At 45.7% G+C, this 21,424-nt stretch overlaps 1 protein-coding gene across 2 annotated transcripts in view; it reads right to left on the minus strand.

Annotated features, from left to right (window-relative positions):
- The window catches only part of LOC138580918 (uncharacterized), a 500,340-nt gene that overhangs the window by 99,534 nt on the left and 379,382 nt on the right, over positions 1-21,424 (minus strand). For both annotated transcript variants that reach the window (XM_069651850.1, XM_069651847.1), the window contains exon 10: positions 11,345-11,365. In XM_069651850.1, coding sequence (XP_069507951.1) covers positions 11,345-11,365 — 21 coding nt within the window. The remainder of the gene's footprint in view (positions 1-11,344; positions 11,366-21,424) is intronic.

The following is a 21,424-nucleotide window of genomic DNA, read 5'->3' on the forward strand; positions in this document are numbered from 1 at the left end:
CAAGAGTGAGGGTAAAAGAGTCTCACTCTTGGCAGGAGAAAAAAATAAACCCCAAAAATCCAGCAAAGCTGCTGGGGGACTCACTAGGTTAGGAAATGCAGCCTAAACAGAGAATTCTCCCTAACACTCACTCTAATCACACTGTAACTAAGAGCCAAGTGTCCCTAAGACAGTTTAAGACAGACTAAGACAATTTCGTGCAACTAAGACAATCTCATATTATGCTCACTGTAACCAAGAGCCAAGTGTCCCTATGTGACTATGACAATCTCGTGTAACTAAGACAATCTCATGCAACAGCGCCTCGATGCCAGTGGGCTGCTAGCGTACTTTACAAATACAAATAAATAAATGTATGGTTAGAGTGAGTTTCCAAAGGCTTTGAAGAGCTTGCTTTCTCTCAAGCAACACGCTCAGGCTCCCAGAATTGTTAGTTCAGCACCAATGAAAAGGAGGAGAGTGCCGAGGCCCCCCTCCTCCTCTTTCCTGCCACGCCTGCTCCTTGCTGCACAATGCACTCAATGTATTTACTTGATAGAGAAACAGAGAAAGAGAGGGAAAAAGAAAAAGAGAAACAGAGAGAGTGGGAGCGAGAGAGAGAATAAAAGAAAGAGGTGGACAGTACGTATCCACATTGACCTGCCCTCTACCCCGTCCTCTCACAAGCTATGTCGTATTATATCATGCAATGTTTGCAAATTCATACAAGCTTTGTAACACTATGACGATTGCAAAGTCATGCTACGTTTGCGACCATTCTCTGACTAACAAATGCCTCTCCTCCTTGTCCCCTGACACTGACATTCAGTGACTTTCTCTCTTACCACAAGTCCCATGCAACTGAACCCTTGAGCTCCCAGGCACCTCCTACACCATCATGTTCTCCACTCCACACTGTGCACTGGCCAATGCCCCAAAGACCAACTGCGCCTACACGAGGGTACGATGCCTACTGGCGCCCACCACCAAGCGACCACACCTCATAGGGGTATCCGTCTACAAAAAAATGCACTCCCACATCTTTCTTAACATGTCAGCACTAAGCGGGAGCAGAGCATCTTCCTCAGATCCCCACTAGAAAAAGCCATCTGCTCTCCCCCAGCTGCCGCCACCAATTCTCCAAGTCCAGGGATCTCTTGCAGACACCAAAGCGTCAAGAAGCCATGCATACGTTATAAATTGCTTTATATTAGACCCAGGCTCGGATTGGTCTATAGGGCAATGCCCAAACCAAAAAACACAAAATGCTCCAACGGGCCAGTTGTTTGGGTCACAGTCGGCCACTTTCTTGGCCCATGTGGGCCAGTTTGATGAGTTACTTCACCATGAGGCTGGTAGCTTTGTCCAGTTTTAATGAACACATATTCTTTAAAATGTACACTTTGCATCACATTTAATCAAAAACCTCCCCTTTGGGTACTATTCAAACAGTCCGTCACAAAAGGAATGAATTGCCATTTGCTGCACACATATCCGGTGCGCCCACGCACCATACGACACTCCCTCTTTCTACTGACTTGAACTGCGGTTCCCGAGGGCATTCAACCTACCAGCGCTTTGAGGTCATACCAATGATATATAAAGCACTATATAAATGCCAAGTAACATAACATAACATAACTGTGAGCCACTTTTTCATTGGTGCCCGGGACACTTTGATGCCCCAGTCCGACCCTGTTTAGACCCAAGAAAATGACCAGGCATTGCTATACTGATAGCAGCCCTCTCCCTGCAGAAGGGACAGAACAAGAAATAAAGAGCAGCAGCACAAGAGTGAACGTGTCAAATCTAGTATGACCCACAAAATAAGGATCATATGCAGTGCATCGGAAGGGGTGGTCCAGTAATGCACCTTCATACTACAACCCCACACACCACACCTGATGTGACAGTGGAACCCTAATGCTGTGCAGTGAATGGAAATGCCATGATTAGGAGAGATGGGCAACATGGTCTCCGCTTCTGAATGGTTACTGCAAGGTCCAGTGCTCTAATGCACCATAACCCCGCCCTCATCCCTTCTCTCTCTCTGCACTTGCACGCTTGATTGATTGATTGTTTATTTATTATGCGCTTATACACAAGTGTTTCAAAGCGCAACCATGCATGGGAGGGGAAGACATAGGGAACACAAGACAAACAATCTTACTAGACATGGTACATTCAGATGATGCAGGTGAACAGAAACAGGAACTGCGTGGGGGTGGGCAATAGGGACTAGGTGCGCCCAGTCCCGTCAGAACATGGGGTAAGTGCAGAGAGATACAACTCTCATGGGTCATAAGTGCAGTAGTGCTGCGGTAAGTGAAAGGCCCGGGGGCAAGTGCAGGGGACTGGCGAGGAAGCTTAGGACCTGTGAGGCTCTGAAGTGATTCATGTTCCCAAATTTGCACAGCACAAGACACTTTAATCTGGTACACACTTACCAATAGGCTTATAACAAGACCCAGATATGCCAACTATTGTCTGCTTATTTACCAGTGCATATAATTAGTGACTGTGACGATTTATTGGACTTGCCTTAATTTGAGACTGAACTGATGTTTTATTGGAATGTCTTACTTTCTAATTTCGTAAACACTGCTTTGTTATTAATAAAATTGTTTGATATATTTTAGCAAAACTAGTCTTCTCGGTGTATTTCAAGACTATGGGTTCTGATCCGCGCATCAGCAGCTCTGTTTCATCTAAGCAGTAGAAAAGCCAGTCCCCTAGCACTGTGTTGTTTTTGTTTAAGGCTTTGCCTAAATCTGAGGATTGCTAGAAGTGGGCTCGACTGTCCTTGCACCTCCCCATTTGTGTTTGTTTAGGCTCTGAAGGTGCAACAGGCAGCCAGTTGGCGAAACTGAGCAGAAGTAGAGGAGAGAGAGAGCGAGAGAGCAGAAAGAGGTGGTTAGCAGGGGAGTGGGAGAGATAAGGAGGAGGCGAAGAGGAACGTTTTGAGGAGTTTCTGGAATTTAAGGAGGTCCAGCTCAAGACGGAGAGAGGCAGGGAGGCGGTTCCAGAGGGAGGCACCTGCAGTGGATAAAGATCTCCCCCCAAGTCTCTGCTTGGAAAAGCAGCTCACCCGCAGAGAGTTGGAGGAAGATGAGCGTAGGGCTCGGGAAGGAGAGTATTTAGGAAGAGAGCGTTGGAGACAAGGCAAGGGGTCTTGAACTTAATCCTTGCAGCCACAGGGAGGCAGAGAAGGGATTTCAGCGCCGGAGAGATGCAGTCCCTGGGCTTGTGGTAAAGGATAAGTCTTGCAGTTCTGTTCTGGATGAGTTGAAGAGGACGGAGCGTTGAAGAGGGCAGGTTGAGAAAGAGGCTGTTGCAGTAGTCTAGCCAAGAGAGGACCATGGCTCTGGAGATGGTGAGCCTCTGGGGGAAGGTGAGAAAAGGGAGAATATCTCTGAGGAGTGGGACTTTTTAGAGATGTCTGTGATGTGAGATGAGAAGGATAGAGTGGAGTCGAAGATGACCCCCAGATTTTTTGCCTCGCTGGTAGGTGGAGGTGCAGGGCCAAGGTAGGCCGCCCAGAGAGAAAGAGGGAAGGCGGGAGCAGGGGTCCCCATGAGGACACTCTCTGTCTTACTGGCATTCAGGCAGAGGTTGTTTGCAGCACACCACGACTGAATTTCAGACAGACAGTCAGGTATGAGTGACGAAGAGGAAGAGGCTGAGGGTAGCCTGAAGGAGAGCTGCGTGTCATCCGCCTAACACTAAAAGTTGTAGGTGAAGGTGGCTATCAAGGGGGACATGTAGCCATTGAAAAACCAGGGGGATAGTTTAGATTCCCTGGGGGACACCGCACATAGAGAGAGGGATAGGGGAGAGGAAAGATCCCAGTTGGACCTGGGATGGGCGGTCGGAGACAAAGGAGGTTCTGAATGCTCACAAGGCCTAGTGGGACGGCTTCATTCTTTCTCTTCATTGTTATTATATTTGCCTTTCACTCCCATGCTCCCTCCCCGTTGCCCTGTTGGCACTTTGAAACACTTTGAAACACAATTTACTTGATGTATAATCGCCTTACAAATGCAAAAATAGAATAAAATAAATAATAAATATTGTATCATTTTCAGAACAAAAGTTTTTTAATCTCTAAATTATTCTGTGTCAGTGACTTTGGCCTGGATCAACAGTGTTTACTGAAACATCAGTGACATATTTTGCAGCTTGTTTAGTGAATTCCGAACAACAGGTTGTGCTCTATGCAAACAGAGAATTATGTGGCCACTAAGGGCTCTTGAGCAGGAGGTCACAAGCTTGACATTAAAAGCAGAAAATATAGCCTCACTGTCAATATAGGAGTCTGTAAATCTCACTTTGTCAACGGTGTCACCTCCAGGCATTGCTCCCAGCTTTCTCATGGGCCAGCTTCCATTTCAACCACCAATTGAGGTACTGGCCTCAGATCACGTAACCAGGGTCCCGGAGTTAAAAGCGGACATCTTAAGGTGACTTTGCCCTGTCACATGGTTTATTAGCTCCATATGGGCATCCAGCTCATGGGCATCTTCAGTTTAGGATGTTTAATTAAAGGGCATACTGTGAGGAATTGCCATCTGGCAAGGGTGCAAAGCCAAGGGTGCAAAGCCCTGGCTTTTTTTATTTTTGTTAGTACATAAAATGATGTGGGTGGTTCCTTCTCCAAAGGGGTAATCTGCTAACCAGATACCCCTTTGTCACAACTTCATGCCACAATCATAGTGCACTTGTGCCCTTCTGCATCATTAGCCTGATATGCAGCACCCGGTCTGCTTGTAGCGCAGGGCAGGTTCAAAGGTGACAAGATGCCCACTCAACCACTGCAGCAACAGCAAAGTCACTGCAGTACAGGTGCGACATTTAAGATTTGCCTCCTGTTCCCAAATTACGATGATCGTGAGTACCCCATGCTGGTGGCAGAGTAATCTCTAAGAATAAGCTAAGCCTGAGTTTAGGCGTAGTGCATGGCGATACTTATGATCATGGCCGCCAGATCCCAATTGATATTGCAGTGATGCCAGCTCCTGTGAGTCAACTGTGTTGTGGAATGGAATGTGTATTCTAGTCAGACGGGCCTCTACTGCCACATGGCAGGAAAGAAAGCCAGAGGACACAGTCTCTCTTTGATTCTCCTTCGAAGGGCAGTTAACCCCCTACCACACACAGAGACAGCAGCACAGCAAGCAGCTGTCCTCAGTTCACATATCATAGGAGAACACCAATTCAGGGGGAGCAGCCTCACACAAGGGTGTTGCATATCCAAAGGTCTTTGTTGTTGGTAGGAGGGAATAGTTGTCGGAGCCCAGCAGGGACCTAGTGTGGCAGCCACCTGTATAGGGACTTATTTATCCAGCAGATGCCATCTCTGTCCCTCTTGTAGAAACATCAGATGGGGAAGAATGGCATCTGCTGGAAGAACGCGGCATCAGGAGCAAGTAAAGGCTCCAAGACTACAATCCCCAACAGCCCCGGGAGCAGCACGTGCTGGAACAGGCACGCGGGACCTGGAAATCATGCGGACAACGCCCCAGCGAATCGGGACCGCGCATGCGCAGACATCGGAACTCTGTTCGCGCTCGACTTCCTCACAGTCGGATGCATTCTCCAGAGCTCCGAGAAGGCAAAACTCCTACGCGGGGCCATCCCTCGCTCAGATCTTTTCACTGCAGCCCTGCGGCACAAAAGCTAAGAACTCTTGACTTTCCTACTCGGAACGTAGACTAGCTCACGCAGCTCCCAAACTACTAACTGCATGACGGCACAGGGGGTTGAGGCCCGGGGGTCACCCATTTACTAAAGGAAACCTTAAGGCTCATTATGAGTGCCATGCGCATGTTACTAATCGCTTGGAAGAATTGTGTGTGAACTGATCATTGGTGAAAACGCGCGAATCTAAACACGCGTACTAATTTCTTTTCATTTGGCAGACGCAGTTCACGGTTTCCAAGGCACCGCAGAGGGCCACAGACAAAACCGGACTTCAAACAAGCACCGAAGCTAAGTCTTTTATAGTTTTATTTGGAAATATGATCAGTATTGTGTAATTAACCTTCTGATGCTGGGCCAGTACAAAACCAGACATTTGTGTACATGGTTACCTTGTTACTAGCACATGCTATGTAGTATGAGTGGGGCTTCCTAGTCAGCACGCATGCCCAATGTGTAACAAGTCCTAAGTTGTGAGTTTTACGCAGAAGTACCACAGTAGGAACCTATGCTGTCCTGTGTAGTTAACTCTGAAGTAAGTGTCAACCAAAGGTGAAAACGCTGAAGCAAGCGTCTTGGGGTGCAGCTTCTGAATCAGTGTCAAGAAGCCGAGCATCGATTCTAACTCAGTGCAGCAAGGCTGAGAGTGGCCTCTAAGAACGTTTCTGTGTGCAGGCGTGAAAGTGTTGTTCAAAAGGTGTTTAGTGAGATCAACCAAGCATCAATAAGAGATCAGGAGCATGTTTTTCCCCCAAGGCCTCTACCTATCCATAACCTCTACCTCAACCTCTACCCGGTGATCCTACTACCCCGTACCCATCCAATCCGTGGACCCTAACCATCTTTCCCCGTGGTGGTTGCGGTGCCCTGAGTGTATTAGAACCCAGGCACCAAAACTGCTAAGGGGAGGAAGGAGTTCGTGCTACTTCTGCGCTGGATCAAGACCCTACGACAAGGGTGTCGAAGTAGGATAGGAAGGAGTACTCTGGACACTGGAAGTAGACTTCCACCATCTTGTTTCTCACTGTCTCTTTTTCCATTTCCTGTCTCCTCCACTTCCTATGATCAACAGGGCAAAGTCCACTCCAGCCAGTAGCAGGTATTGGTCCCCTAAGGCAGGCTAGCTTTAGACCAATTACCTGGGGACGTGTGCCTTTAAAAGAAGGAGTGTTGAACCTCTTTGGCAGAATTCTCTCAGTTCCTCAAGGATCATTTAAGGCCAAAAAGACATTCTGAAGATTCTCACCTGGACTTCCTTTGGGACAGTTGCACTGTCCAAAGCCCTCCGACAGAGGTGAAGAAGAAGCCGTCCAAGAGAGAAGGAAGATCTGGCCCATAACCACTCCCAGGGAACATCAGTGCTGCATCTTTGAACCACCACCGTTCAACCGCACAGAACACCCACATTCAACCCTACTCGACGCTGCTTGCTGCCAGGACCTCCACTATCCTATCCTATCCTGTTAGAACCCTGGTCTGATGCATCAGCCCACCAAGAACTGAAGCCTGGTACTGTGACACTGAACTGTCCCATGTTCCACTTGGCTCTAGAGATTGGTTAGGTCACGATCATACCTGTGTTCGGATATCCGTGAATTGATTGAATCCAAAATGTCAGAAGGAGAAATAAACGTAAGTTACATGAACGAAAATAACTTGTTTTTCTCTTCCGCAGACATTTCAGACAACCCGCTCCCCCCCACCCCTTTACTTACCTTCACTGTGTGCCATTGCCTCTGCCGTCCCTCTGCGGCACCAGTTCCCTTCGCTTGTGTGCATGGGAACCGGCACTGCAGGGTCCTTTTTTAACTTTTTAAAAACGTTATTATGTGGGTTGCGGGGGAACCCACGCAACACCCAATGCGATTACAGTGAACAAGTGTGGGGAGGGACAGCCCCGCTCCCCTTGTTCACTGTAATTAAACCGAATGGTAAATATTTTCGAAATTTTCTGCTGTATGTAATTTTCATACAGCTCAAATTCAAACATATCTACTATTCGGCTTTTTATTTTCTTTATTTTATATAGATATCATGGGCCTCATTCCGAGTATGGCGCTAACCAATGGCGCTATTAACGCCTTGGTTGACGCCGTACTCGGACCGGCAGCGCCTTGGTGGTTGGCGGAATTACCGCCCCATTCCAAGGTTGGCGGGGCGGTAATTCCCCAATCCCCATTTACCCTTCCCCATTCCCATTCTTGCCCCATAGGGCATAATGGGAGTGGGGAAGGCGTCAATTACGCCACCGTAAATTACGGTGGCGTAATTAACATCAAGGTCCCTTAGCGCCATGGTATTTAACGCCTGCTAAAAGCAGGTGTTAAAAGCACCATGGCGCTAAGGGAACTCGGAGTATGGCGGTAAGGGATTACCGCCACCGCTCTCGTTAGCGGTGGCCGCTATCCCTTACCGCCATACTCGGAATGAGGCCCCATGTGTTCAACCCAATATTCTTGTTATGGTAGTGCCTTACCTACGACACCTGGAACTAAACGCAGAGTGTTACTTTCTCCAGTCTGTCACATCGTCTCTGTTCTTTACTTTGGGCATGGGTTTTTCTATAGTAATCTCTTTTCGTTCTACTTGCAGATGGTGTGTTTTATTAAAGTGTTTATATTTTTATAGAAACCTCAATTGGACATTCCCTTTATTTTGGACTGTGATACTGTGCTGTTTGGCTCACTAATGGTTCAACTTCACACCGCTCTTGAGAGTATAGCCTTCCCTCGGCCCGCGGTATCACAAAAGGTGAAGGATGTATATCTCTTGATTGTCCCTGTTTTACCTTTATGATTGCGTTGTATTTTGGTTTTTAGACGTGTGAGGTCTGAGTGGGCCATTTTTCCCCTACTCGTCCCTGTACTCCTGCGAGGCAGAATCCAATTCATAACACAATCTCCCAGCCCTCTTCCCTCAGCTTCTTGCCTATGAGCCTTCGCTTTGCTGTGTCCTGCTACTTTCTGTAAGTACCCATTATGGCTTCTTCTCAGCCTTTCCACACCTTAATCATATCTCTTCCTTTCCCTTCTACTTCTCTCTTCACTCTCCTCCGCTCAGAATCTACTCTCTTCCCATCCCTATCATCTCGTCTCCTCAACGCCACCTCTTCTCGCTCTGCTACTCTCTTTTTTCACAAAACCTACTCCAAGCCTAGCTTCCATTACACTTCATCTTCTCGAATCTACCCCAGTGCCTCTCTATTTCTCAGGCTCAATGTCGCTATGCTTCTGCATCTCACTCTCTTTCTGTTGCTCTTTGGAATGCACAATCTGCCTGTAATAAAACCTCCTTTACCTCTAACTTCTTCCTTTCTCATTCTCTTGACCTTATTATCCTTAACAAAACCTTATCTCTCCCTCTCATTCTGCAACCCTTGCTGCCATTCATGAACCTGCCTACACCTCACCCACTTTCACAGCCTAACTGGCAGGTGTGGTGGTGTAGGACTGTTTTCATCTTCCAAACTTCGTTTCTCCCCTACTCACCTATCTCCAGCTATTCTCTCTGTTTTGAAAACACTATCTCCACAATTACTGCCCTATACAGCATACATATCGTTTTCCTCACTCTATCAGCCAACTGGTCCAGTAGGTAAATTCTTCGATCACCTCTCCCAACAAATTGACTCTCTCCTTCCCAATCAAAACCTCATTGTCAATGATGACTCTAACCTCCCCAGTCTCTCTCTGTTGCTCTATCCACTGACTTTAACCCTCTTCTCCTTAACCACCCACTTACTCTCTTCTGTCCACTCTCTGCCTACCAATTCAAATGGAAACTCCCTTGACCTTATTCTCATCTCCTCTCAACTGTCCACCTCTAATATCTCCACTGCTACTTCTTCCTCCGATCACTCTATTATCTGTGCCTCAAACTACACTCCTGCTTCCTCCTCACTCTCTCCATCTAATACTAGTGTTACTAAGCACATGTTTCACTCCTCCAAACTCCCAAACAAACTCTCTGACCTACCTCACTGCTTATCAAAACTACTCCTTGGATCTTGACTCTGCCAAACGTGACTTCTATCTCTCATTTTATCTCAATCCCCCCAACCGAGGAGACTCCAAAACCCCCTCAACTCAATTCTCTCACCTGCTAAACCCTCCGCCATCTCCTCCATTCTTACTGCAAATGATCTTGCTCTCTGCTTTGCTATTAAATTTCAACCATTCACAGTACACAGTACCCTCGCTGCTTCCTCCTCTCCTGCTGCTATGTCTTCCCTTTGCGCCCACCAACCCTGATGAGATTCTTGCCTTACTCCTGATGTCTAACCCTTCCTTTCCCCCACTAAGCCACTGTTCACCCACATTGTGAAGCACATAGCTCCCGGTGTTGCTCCACATCTTACTTCTGTCTTCAACAACTCCTCTCTTGATAATGCTTCTTATCCCTCATCCTATAAATCAGCTACTTTAATTCCTTTCCTTAAGAACCCTGGTCTCGATCATAACTGTCCTTCCAACTTTCGTTCCATCTCTCTTCTACTGCACCCTTCCAAAATCGTAGAGCTAGTAGTATTCAATCGACTCACTGAGTTCCTTGATACTCACAACCTCGCCTCCGGGACCAACTTCAATCTGGCTTCCAACCTCTGCATTCTGTCTCTTTTCTCTTCTCTCCTGACTACCTTCCTTACTCTGCTTCTGCTTATAACCTTGGTGTCAACTTCAAACCATCTCACAACTTCTCCCTCTTCATCTCCAAATCAGCCACAGCAGCCAAACTCAACCTTCTTGCTATCATAAAAATCTGTTATCTTCTTCCTTCCAATACCGCAAAACAGCTAATTTCCTCCTTAGTTATTTCTGGATCTGACTACTATGCAAGTCTCCTCTATAGCCTTCCCAGCTATGCTTTTTCACCTTAACTTTGCGGCCTGCACACTTTGCAAACTTTCTCAATTTACCTCTACCTCCTCTGCCCATCGCCAGATTGGCAGGCTAGGTATAAACTTTTTCTCATTACCTTCAAAACTATCCATGGACTTGCCCCACCCTACCTATCTGCTCATCACACTCCATACTCTCCTCCTCACTCATTACGATCATCCTCGGCTCACCTCCTTGCCACTCACTACTCAAACCCCCTGCGCTCCCTCTCATTTCCGCTCCCTCCCTCTCCTCGCTCCCCTACTATGGAATGCTCTTCCTCTCCTTCTCCGTTCTCCTCCAACACTACCACTATTTAAATCCAACTTCAAAGCCCTCCTCCTTTCTGAAGAACCTGTTTCCTAGCACTGTACGTTACTCCATCACCCTGCTTCCCTCTCTCGCTACCCTCATAAACAACCTTAGAGCACTTTTCCATCACCCCTCTATCCCTAATTTAGCACTACCTCCACTATCCCGTTCCGTTCTTATGTTATGCTTCCTGGTTTATGTTTCCACGTTACCCTGGAAAATCTGGTCTTCAAGTCACATTCTCTCATCCCATTGCCAAGGACCCACGTCCTCCGCTCTGTTATCAATGTTAACATTTTGTACGTGTTTATGTGTAAAAAATGCATTGCTTTACTGTGATTTCCATAAATAAATACAATTAAAAAGGTATCCTTGCACTGGCCCTACCTAGCACTATTTCCACAGAAACCATTTTTGTTTAAAATGAAACAAGTTAAAGTAATTATGCAATCAATATGAATGTAATAACTTTATCTTACCTTCAAAAGTGTAAGCAGGTCCTAAAAAGATTTAAATAAGCAAAAGTGATTACTTGTATATACTTATCCAGCACATCAATAGACAATCCTTGTTGTCATACATATTGTGATCAAGTGGCATGCCTGATTGCATTGGTGGTTGGTGTGGCTGGCAAAGGGGCCAGACAGGCCACCACAGGAGACATGATGTTGTGCCCGGGATCAGAGAACCCCAGGGGGTTCTATGCGTTAATATCCCCGCAATAATATCGCCACACAAAAATATCGCCATATTTTTTAGGTGATATTAAGGCATGGAACCTGCGGGGGACACCCCCACAACCCCTGCTCCCAAAAACCACAAAAATGATCCCCCCCAAAAATATCGCCTATGGCCGTTCCAAACGACCACATATACAGCAATATTTTTGATGGGGCTAATATGTAGTGATACCCCCCAGGGCTACTCCCATAATGCGACATGAGGAAGGCAGTGGCTCATCACAGTGTAACCATAGCTATTGAGGCCAGGTTAAGAAGTGAGGATCTGGCAGTGTCTTTATGCTTGCCTGCCCCTGCAAGGGTACCAAAACAGCTCCTGAATCTACCCAAAGAAGGAGACTTGAACTAGGCCAGTGTATCCCAGAGGCAGTCAGCCAGCCACTATGCCAACAACATGAAGAGCAAGAGGGAGTTAGGACCTTCAATATGGAAGATGTGGTTCCTGGAGCTGCAGTCCAGTAGACACTAGAAACTCAGTGAGGCCCAGAAAACTATGGATCCCAAGTTCCTTATACCAAATCAGCACACTTGGATTCCTATAACCCAGAGAGATATTGGAAAACAGGGCCAGTATTTGTCAAGCAGAAGAAGATTCTCTCGGGGAGGGATGTTCCAATCCCACATCAGGATTGTTAGCCATCCTCAGTGGCAGAGCCTAGCATCCAATCCCCATCCTATGTAACCAACCTAACTCATACTACTCTAAAAGGAGGATGGAAGGAGGGGATATCTAGTATATCAATCGAAAATGTATTTATCGAATTCAAATCCATTGAATTTTAATAATTGAAAATACTTTCCATCGAAATGCATTTTCATTTAACAAAATTCGATGGATTTTTAAATCGAAAATTAGGGTTGGGTTAGGGTTTTGGTTGGGGGAGTGTTTAGTTTAGGTATAGGGATAAGGTTTGGGTTAGGGGGGTGTGCCCATGGGTGTTGGGGGCTGGGGTTTGGGGGGAACCCCCCATTAAATAATAAACACTAAAACGTTACATGCAGCTGGCCAGTGCCAAAATACTTTGAATATTTCAGCACTGGACAGCTCCATGTAACGTTTTAATGTGAAAAGATAATGCATGGGAATGCTGTCTTTTACATTTAAATGTACATATCCATCGAAACTTGTCGATTCCTATATTCGATGGACAAGTTTCAATGGATATGTACTTTTACATGTAAAAGATAGCATTTCGATGCATTTGTTTTTGTTACATTTTTTTCGATGGATGTCATTTTCAAAGGTTTTGTTTCGATGCAAAGACTATAAACCAAGGAGGGTCTAGGTTCTCAGTCAGTAGCTGGTGGAGCCAGGATGAAGAGCTCATTTGGTGATGGCTGGAGAGGAGAAGAAAATATGCTGAAGTAAGGGCTTGAGACAGGAGGACAGGCCCTGAAGCCTGGGCACAGCAGGAGTCTGGAGGACAGACTCAGAAGGCTGGGGTGAGGAGGAGACTGGAGGAAAGGCCCTGAAGCCTGGGCACAGCAGGAGACCGGAGGACAGACTCAGAAGGCTGGGGTGAGAAGGAGACAGGAGGCTGCAGGCAGGGCTCGGGGTGCTAGGTAAGGACAGGCACTGGAGGTGGGGAATCAACAGACACATTGGGCTGGAAGGAACAAGACGCATATGGTTAGTGAGAGAAAGTTCAAGAAGGTTTAAAGTAGATTGGCCCAGAAGGCTAGGGAGGAGAAGGGTTTAGGTGCATGGAAGGAAGTACCCAAAGAAATGAAAAAGCAGAAAGAGGTGGACGCGAACAGGCAAACCTGAATCGCCCTAAGCGCGGTGCCCATGGGAGTGAAAGAGAGCGATAGAAGAGAATTGGAAAACCTGAGTTGTTCTAAGAGAGGTGGTTATGAGGTGCCCAAAGGGGTAAAACGGGTGTGGAGGAGAATAGACAGCTGTTGGGAGAAAACACTGATGAGAGATGGAAAAGTAAAGAACAAGAAAGAGAGGAAAGTTAATTAAAGTGGGCAGAGGAAGTGTTGAAAGAGATGGTGAAGTGGCGAAGCCCCGTGAAGGTGACAGAAAGAGGTGAGGCTGAAACGTTGGGTAATTTCAAGGATGTAGTAGAAAGAACTGAAGAGGCAAAGTAAAAACCAGCATGGAGTAGGAGTGGAACTGTGTTGAAGAGAAGTTATCAGACCCAAAAAAAGAGGACAGATCACTTAGGCGGACAGATAAAGAAGTGAAAAGCTTTGTAGGATCAAGACTTGAGCCGATGCACACAGGAGGAGAAAAAGAGATTGGAACAGGAAGCTGGAGAACCAGAACCTTGAGAACCTTGGGGACCCTGTCCTAGCTTTAGGGCTGCCTCCTGTCATCCTATGTCTCCAATTCATTCTGAAAAGCCCACCAGTCAGAGCAAGGTTTTCGGAATCTGCCAACAGCTTTCAAGTATGGGACTAACTCTGGGACAGAGATTCAAGGAAAAGGGGTCCTGCAAACTGTGTGAAGCAGGATGCGGGAACCTTTAAAACAGTGATGGAAACCTCAAAATATTAAACTAGAAAACACTGGGAAATAGTGCACAGGAACTCCTTGAAGCCTGGGGCTGTAAGCTCACAAGTTATTATGCAGTTTTGCTGGGAAGCCTCCAGCCCCAGGCTTATTGAACACTGGCAGAACTTTACTTCCAAGAGAGGCACTTTCTTTTCAGTATGTTTTTCAAGAACACTACCTGGCCATGGAGAATGACACTCTTTTCCTAATCCGGTTCCCTACTCTAGCCTGTTTGTCGATCAATGTCAGCTATATGAAAATATAAAATAAACACACTCACTTATGGTTAGGCAATAGTCTTTAAATTCATTGAAAGGTCCCACAGCTGTGCTGGTTCACCCTTGTTTGTTAACTATTTAGCAACCAGGAATGTTGATGCTAAGGGAGTAACATTATCAATTAAGAATGGCCCATTGAACCTGGCACATAACTCATTTCCTAAGCTTTCTCAAGTCTTCTGGGCATCACTTCTGCTGCTCAATAGAGAAGCCAAAGGCACTCTCATTCACCTCCCTGTCACCAGCTCATGGGGTGTGAGGTGGTGATCCGACCCAGGCTGATTCCTTAATGCATACAAGGCTAGGGGCAGGCAATATAGCCATCCCTTCTTCAGTGTCAATTTATGCTCGGCGATCCTCTCTTTAAGAAGACTGTTCAGTCTCTCACATATCCGGTTCGCTTGCGGGTGATAAGCAGAAGAAACCGTGTGCTTAATATTAAATAACAGACTAATCTGTTCAAATACTTCATTAACAAAAGGGGGCCCATTATCGGATCTCAGCACCTCACACCCCCCCTTTCTTGGAAAGACTTCTCGTACTAAAAACTGTGCTGTGCAAGTGGCATCAGGGTGTGTGCACAGGCCTGCTTCGATCGACCTGGAGAAGGGACACACCACCACTATCATATACTTATATCCATTACATATTTGCAGCATAGCAACATAGTTAATATGTAAATGCTGAAAAGGACAATTTGGTCACGGAATCACTCCTCTAATCGTTCACAGTGTATGGCCAGCGGTAAACTTTTGACATATAATACAGTTTACTACATAAAATGCAACGTGTTCTAACAAGTTTGGTACAAACCAGTCCTCTGCAATTGTTGCAGCAAGACTTTCCCTAGTTACATGCACAGGGTAGTGCAGCTGTTCAAGTGCTATATGCTTCTGTGGGGGATAAAGAGCACCCCCCCTTTGTTTCTACAATTCTTGCTCTTCCTATGGTGCACTGCCTCGCATTTCCATCAACTGTGTTCTCGATAAATGATTAAACCCTTCATTTACTACCAAAATCTTGGCTACTTTCTCCTTAACATCTGGAGTATCAAAACTTGAAATATCTGGGGAATATGCAACCCTTTTGGCTTCTTTGCCTGCAGCTTAATTCTTGCAAGAGATAGTCAGTTTGGTTAGAATGTGCTGCGCATTTAACTATCGCTATGGCTACTGGGAGCTGTAGTACCTTAATAAGCCTGTCCAATAAGGTTGCGTGTTGCACTGGAGTGCCATCCACTCGGAGATAGCCACTCCTTTTCCAACGTGCTAGCCCTGCGTGTACGGTTGACATCAAGTGGGCGGAGTCACTGTACACCGTCACTTCCTGCCCTGCATGATTTTCGGGCGTGACAATAAGCACTACCAATTTGGCTGCTTGCGCTGAAAATTGAGACGGTTGTCTCGCACTTGCTACACCTCAAATTCATCATTTGCTCTGTCTCACTACAGCTGCGCCAGAATGCCTTTCTCCACTTGGTTGATCAATTTTCAAAGAGCCAGCATTAAAGGGAATCTCTCCTCCAGACAGTGCATGTTCCCTTACAAGTGATATGTCATTGTAAAACTCTATATAATTTGCACAGTCATGCACATGCTCACCCTCTGCCACGGGCTCAGCTACAAATGTGGCAAAGTTCACTATTTTACACCTGACTATTTTAATCGCTGGATTAGATATGACTACCTAACTCATATGCAAAAGCTCTCTGAGATGTCAATGTACCCTTAGGTTTCTCCAAAATAGCAAACAAAGCATGTTCTACTAAAAGCGTCAACAACCCATTACAATACTGGTAGACTTCTCAATTCCGAACGCGGCTGCTGCCAGCGATTCTTCACAAGGAAAGTGTCCTTTCATAACTGGATCTAGAATCCCACTGTAATATGCCAGAGGTGTATACCCTAATGCAGTCCTCTGTGTAACCACTGCTGTCATGACTGTCCCATTTGTGTGTGAAAACAAGAAATTCTGCTCAGCATAATTGGGAATTCCTAAAACAGGAGCTGTACAAATTGCTTTCTTCAATTCTTCAAACCCTCCCTCCATTTCCTCAGTCCATTCTATTTTTTCTTCATTCACCTGTGCTTTCTTTAGAGCCTGCAAAAGGGGTCTTGTGTATGAACTGTAATCAACCACCCATGCTCTAACATAGTTGCATAGTTCCAAAAACTGCTGCATCTGTTTTACTGTGTGTGGTTTTCATGATCGCCTCAGCCCTTTCAGGTGTAACCCTCTTACCCTCATGTGAGATCAACTGGCCTATATATAACACCTCTTCTTGACAGTATTGTAACTTCATCTTGTCTACCTTGTATCACTTGTGTGCTAGGATAGTAAGTAACTGAATCGAGTCTTGCCTGCACTCATCTTCTGTCGTGCTACAAATCAAAATATCATCTACGTACTGGATCACAATGCTCTTCAAATCAATATTGCCTGTGTCCAACTGGAGGACCCTAATAAATATTGATGGGGACTCGCTGTACCCTTGAGGCAGCCTAGTATGTTTCAATCGATTTTGGTGGAACGTAAAGGAAGTCAAGTCCTGTGAGTCCTTATGCAACGGGATTGAGAAAAACTCTTTTTTCAAGTCAATCACCGTGAAATATTGCGCTTCTACTGGGATACTGCATAGTATCATCGCCGGATTAGGAACTAGAGGAAACTCTGCCTCTACAATCTGGTTAATCAGTCTCATGACTTGTATGAATCTCCACAACCGCCCCTTTGATTTCTTCACAATGATTCTGATGGTACTAGGATACCTTGTTCCATTAGTGCTAAATAGTCTTAAAAATACCTTAATCTGCCTCTCGAGACATGGACTACTGTCTTGCTCGAGGTAAAATTGCTCCTGGCTTCAGCTTTATCTTAACCTCCCCTAACCCCCCCAATACGCCTATGTCATAGGGCCCTGTAGTCCATAAAGTGCTTGGTACCTTTTCCAAGTCTTCATCAAAATATGGTGGATGCTGCTGTATTATCGCCATTCACTGTGGGATCTCTCTTTTCTCTATTCTGATCCAATATGTAATACTAATCTCGAATATCAATTCATCATCTAATGGGTCATGTCTAAACATGTCATCATCAGTGACGTCAGTCAGTCTACACCCTTCCCCAATGGCAATCACTGTGCTCCATGGCCTACCTTCGTCATCTGTCCGTCCGAGCATTGCCATTTCTCCTGGTACTATGGCTGCATCTAACTCCAAGGGAATAGTCTGTCTCCCCTCTTCATCCATAGATATCTGTGGTCTAAATAAGAATTTATCAGGCATTCTCATAGTCCTTCCCACTAAGCCGGGTAGCCATGTTAACAGAATGCTCATCCCATAAAGAAAAACTTCTGGCTCCATTGGCACTCCTCGCAGAGCCATTTGCCCTGTAAATGCCAATATACATTTGCCCACATTCATATAATGTATCCCAGGAGTGGAGCACAATATGCCTTCGTCAGTGAAAGAAATCGTCATGTTAAGCTTCCTCCTGAAATCTCTTTCCAGAATGTTAACTGGTGTCTGCCATGAATATAATAATGGAACAGACATGTCACACTCTACTATGGAAACAGGTAATTCATCAGTAAAAGGAACTCGACTTGTAGCTCCAGCGAATCTCTGAGCATTCATGGCAATTCCCGACATTGGGTATTTTCTCTCTCATATACATGAGCGAGTTGCACCAGTGTCTACTAAAAAAGAAAAAGATGTGCCTCCTATCGTCACATCAACCATTGGTTCCACTTGGGGGTCTGGTGTCACTGATAGTACTGAACACATCAAGTCACCCTGTGAGCTGTGCTATTGTGGATAAAATAGGACATACACAGCCCCGTATCTGTGAAAGGATTCCCTCCCACCACAGTGACCCCCCCAATTCTAGGTGTCAATAATTGTCCTGTATTTGTGTTCTGCTGCATCTGCTTGGGTGCATGCTGCGACTGCCCTTGCGGTGGATTCAACAGTACTTGCTGTGGTTGCTTTGCTTGTTGCATTTGTGGCACTTGTGCCTGATACACTGTATGATCTTGGGCAAATCTGTCCCTAGCTTGTGAGCTATATGCTGGAGGATAAGCTGTCTCCCCTCTTGAGAATTCCCCATTCTGTACATACTCTTGGTTTCCGCATATGCGTGCAATGTGCCCTGTCATTCCACATGTCCAACATATAGGGGGAGCCCTTCTAACTTGTCCCCCTTGGTTAAATCCAGGCTCCGCATTTTGATTATCATTCTGTACATTCTGAAACCCACCTTCATTATTCTGAAAACCACCCCTTCCTCTATAGCCCATTCCTCTACCTCATGGTACAAACCCATTCCCTCCTTGGTCCATCGGGCGCTGATTATTCGTCTGCGATGTACCCACTGCTTGCTGTATTCACAGTCCTTATCCACTTGTCAATACCGCCCCTTCTATGGCATATTTTGACAATTTCTTCTGAACTAACTTGGCTTCCTCAATTTTTCTAGCATCTTCCCTCTTTCTATTTTTCTCCTGTAACAGCCGACAGTGATGCACTATAGTCAACTGTGGCTTCACATCCATTCCCACTAGTTTCTTGAGTTGCCTCTGTACCTCCTCGGGCAACCCTTGACATGAAATGTGGTAAAATACTGTCACTGTTTTTCCCCACGGCTCGCAAGTTTTAAGAGTCCAGCGCTCCTGAATGTCCTGAATGTGAGCAAGTGGATCTTCATCGTCTTATATCTTACATGTCATAATTGCACCCATGTCTGATGTATCAGGATACTGCATCCTAAGAGCTCCCCAGACATCTGCTCTACAATTATTAAATGGCGCTCCATTGTGCGCTGTGTTTTGTGCCGTGACACTCGAATAACCTGCTCTCGTCCAAATGTCATCAGCTCTTTCCCCAAGAATGGCTGCGAGCAGACCCTTAATGTCCCCTTTTGCCAAAGCATTTCCCCCTGACATTTTTTCTAGCTCATTGATCCATTTTCCAGCAACCGCCATTAAACTAGGGAGTTTGCATCTTAAATTATCCTTATCCATATGTGGCCACGGAATATATTGCGGTCTTGCTCCTCCTTTTCCAATAAAGGGAACGGCATGAACCGAAACCCGCAATCGGCTCCCATCGTCTGCCTATCCATAGTAGGGACAATGGTTCCTGATCACCATCTATCTGGCAATTACCTTAATCTGTTCACATATGGTGGTGACTCTCCCTTCTTGCTATACGATTGTCCTTTGGGACGCTCTGGATATTCCATGGGATCTGGCGTCCTATCCTTAGGCTGCTCTAGATCAGACCATCTTACTTCCTTGTCTGTCTGCAGGCATCGCTCGGGGGAGCATGCACTTCCTCCCTCCTCCCCATGGAAGGGTTCTCTCTCTTTGTCTGACATATCTAGCCCCCAACTGCTATGACTCTCGTCCCCTTCACCCTTGTTTAAGGTCAATCTGTCTAAAGTCAATGCTCTATGCTCAAGACTAAATGGGTCTCTTTCTCCGCTTCATGATTGGAGGACCAGGAATTGATCTCCCTTCCCTCGGCTTCCCGATTTGCTACCTTCCCTTAAGTCTTGATAGGCCTTATCGATCCTATCTCTGATTCTCCCCATATCAAAATTCTCTTCCAGGGCTACCCTAGATGGCCCTGGCATTGCCTACTTTAACAGAGGAAACTCCTCTATATTGCCAATTGTATTACTGTACTTGGTTCCATTAGCTCCTTTTGAATGTGATCAATATCGCGCTCCCACTGTCTCCTTTTTCGCTCCAATTCTTAATCTAATTCGCTTTGTTTTCTTGTGTTCCATCTAACTCTTTCCTCTCTTTCCCCCGCTCTTCGTGATCTTCCTTTCATCTCTGCATCCTTTTATCGCTTAATTTCTGTGCTTCCTCCTCTTCTCTTTTCCTTTCTTGTGTATTCCGTTCTTCGATTGCTCTCTACCTGTTATCATATGTTCTTTGCTCTTCTGCCCTGTCTTCCTTTCTTTGCTGCTCTTCCTGATACATCTGTTCACGCCGCTGTCTGCTCTTTCTCTTGTGTTCATCCTCTTTTAATCTCTTTTCTCATTCCCTGTCTTTTCTGTCTTGTTCGTCTTGATCTTCCCTTTGCCTGATTTCCTCAACACTTTTCTCATCTAGCTTGAGTAATATCTGTCCTCCCATCCATCCTTTTTTACGAGCGCTATCTCGTCAACTCTATCCTTCTCTCCTTTCCATCTCTTAATATTGTCACTGCTGGAGGCAGGCGGTTCGTATATCATATTACTATACCCTGTCGCTGCTTTTAGTTCCTTTAATGGATACAATCTTATGTCTTCCGTACTATTGCCGTTTACTTCCAGTGAGGTAAGGGGAGCAGAAGGCTCGACACCTTCCTCCCTGCCCTGGTTAAACATCCACTCCCCAGGTGGCAGATCCTATCTTTCTTCTTAGTACATCTTCCAAAGCTCTAAAATAGCTAACCTCTTCTCCAATGTCTTCCCTGTGTACGCAGCGTGCAAGTATGTGGTCATGTGTTGCAATACCACTTTTGACAGCAATCCCCCCTTGTGGCCATGGCATAAAAATGTTATCTGCCGTGCTTTAACCCACTCCGCACTGTACTGTTTGAGTTTAGGCATATGTTTTGGCAATGTCTTACATAAATGCATCAGTGAATTAATATCTCCAATTGTGACTAGTCTCAATTTTCTGTCAATACTTACCAGTGTTTACACAGATACATTTATAAAAACCACAAATATGAGCATGCTCCAACACTTCGCCGCTCAAAACCTCTATTTTTCAATAATCTCAGTTTACCTTTGGGTTGGCGGCGACAATTACCCTAATAGCCTCTTATCTTTAACTTCAACCTTTACACACCGTATTTGTCGCTCTTCAACACCCTTTTTTCAATACGAAATGCACAGACAAACTAGTTGACTCTTTTACAATTAAACCATGGTACTTCTCCTCATCATCTCGCCCCTAATAATACTCTGACTAGAGTGTAGATCATCTCCTAACATGGACCTGTCCATGCGCCGCCTAGTTCAACCCAATTGGGGTGTGAGATG

Source organism: Ambystoma mexicanum, chromosome 3p (assembly GCF_040938575.1).
Source record: "Ambystoma mexicanum isolate Mex_15411 chromosome 3p, UKY_AmexF1_1, whole genome shotgun sequence".
Lineage (NCBI taxonomy): Eukaryota > Metazoa > Chordata > Amphibia > Caudata > Ambystomatidae > Ambystoma > Ambystoma mexicanum.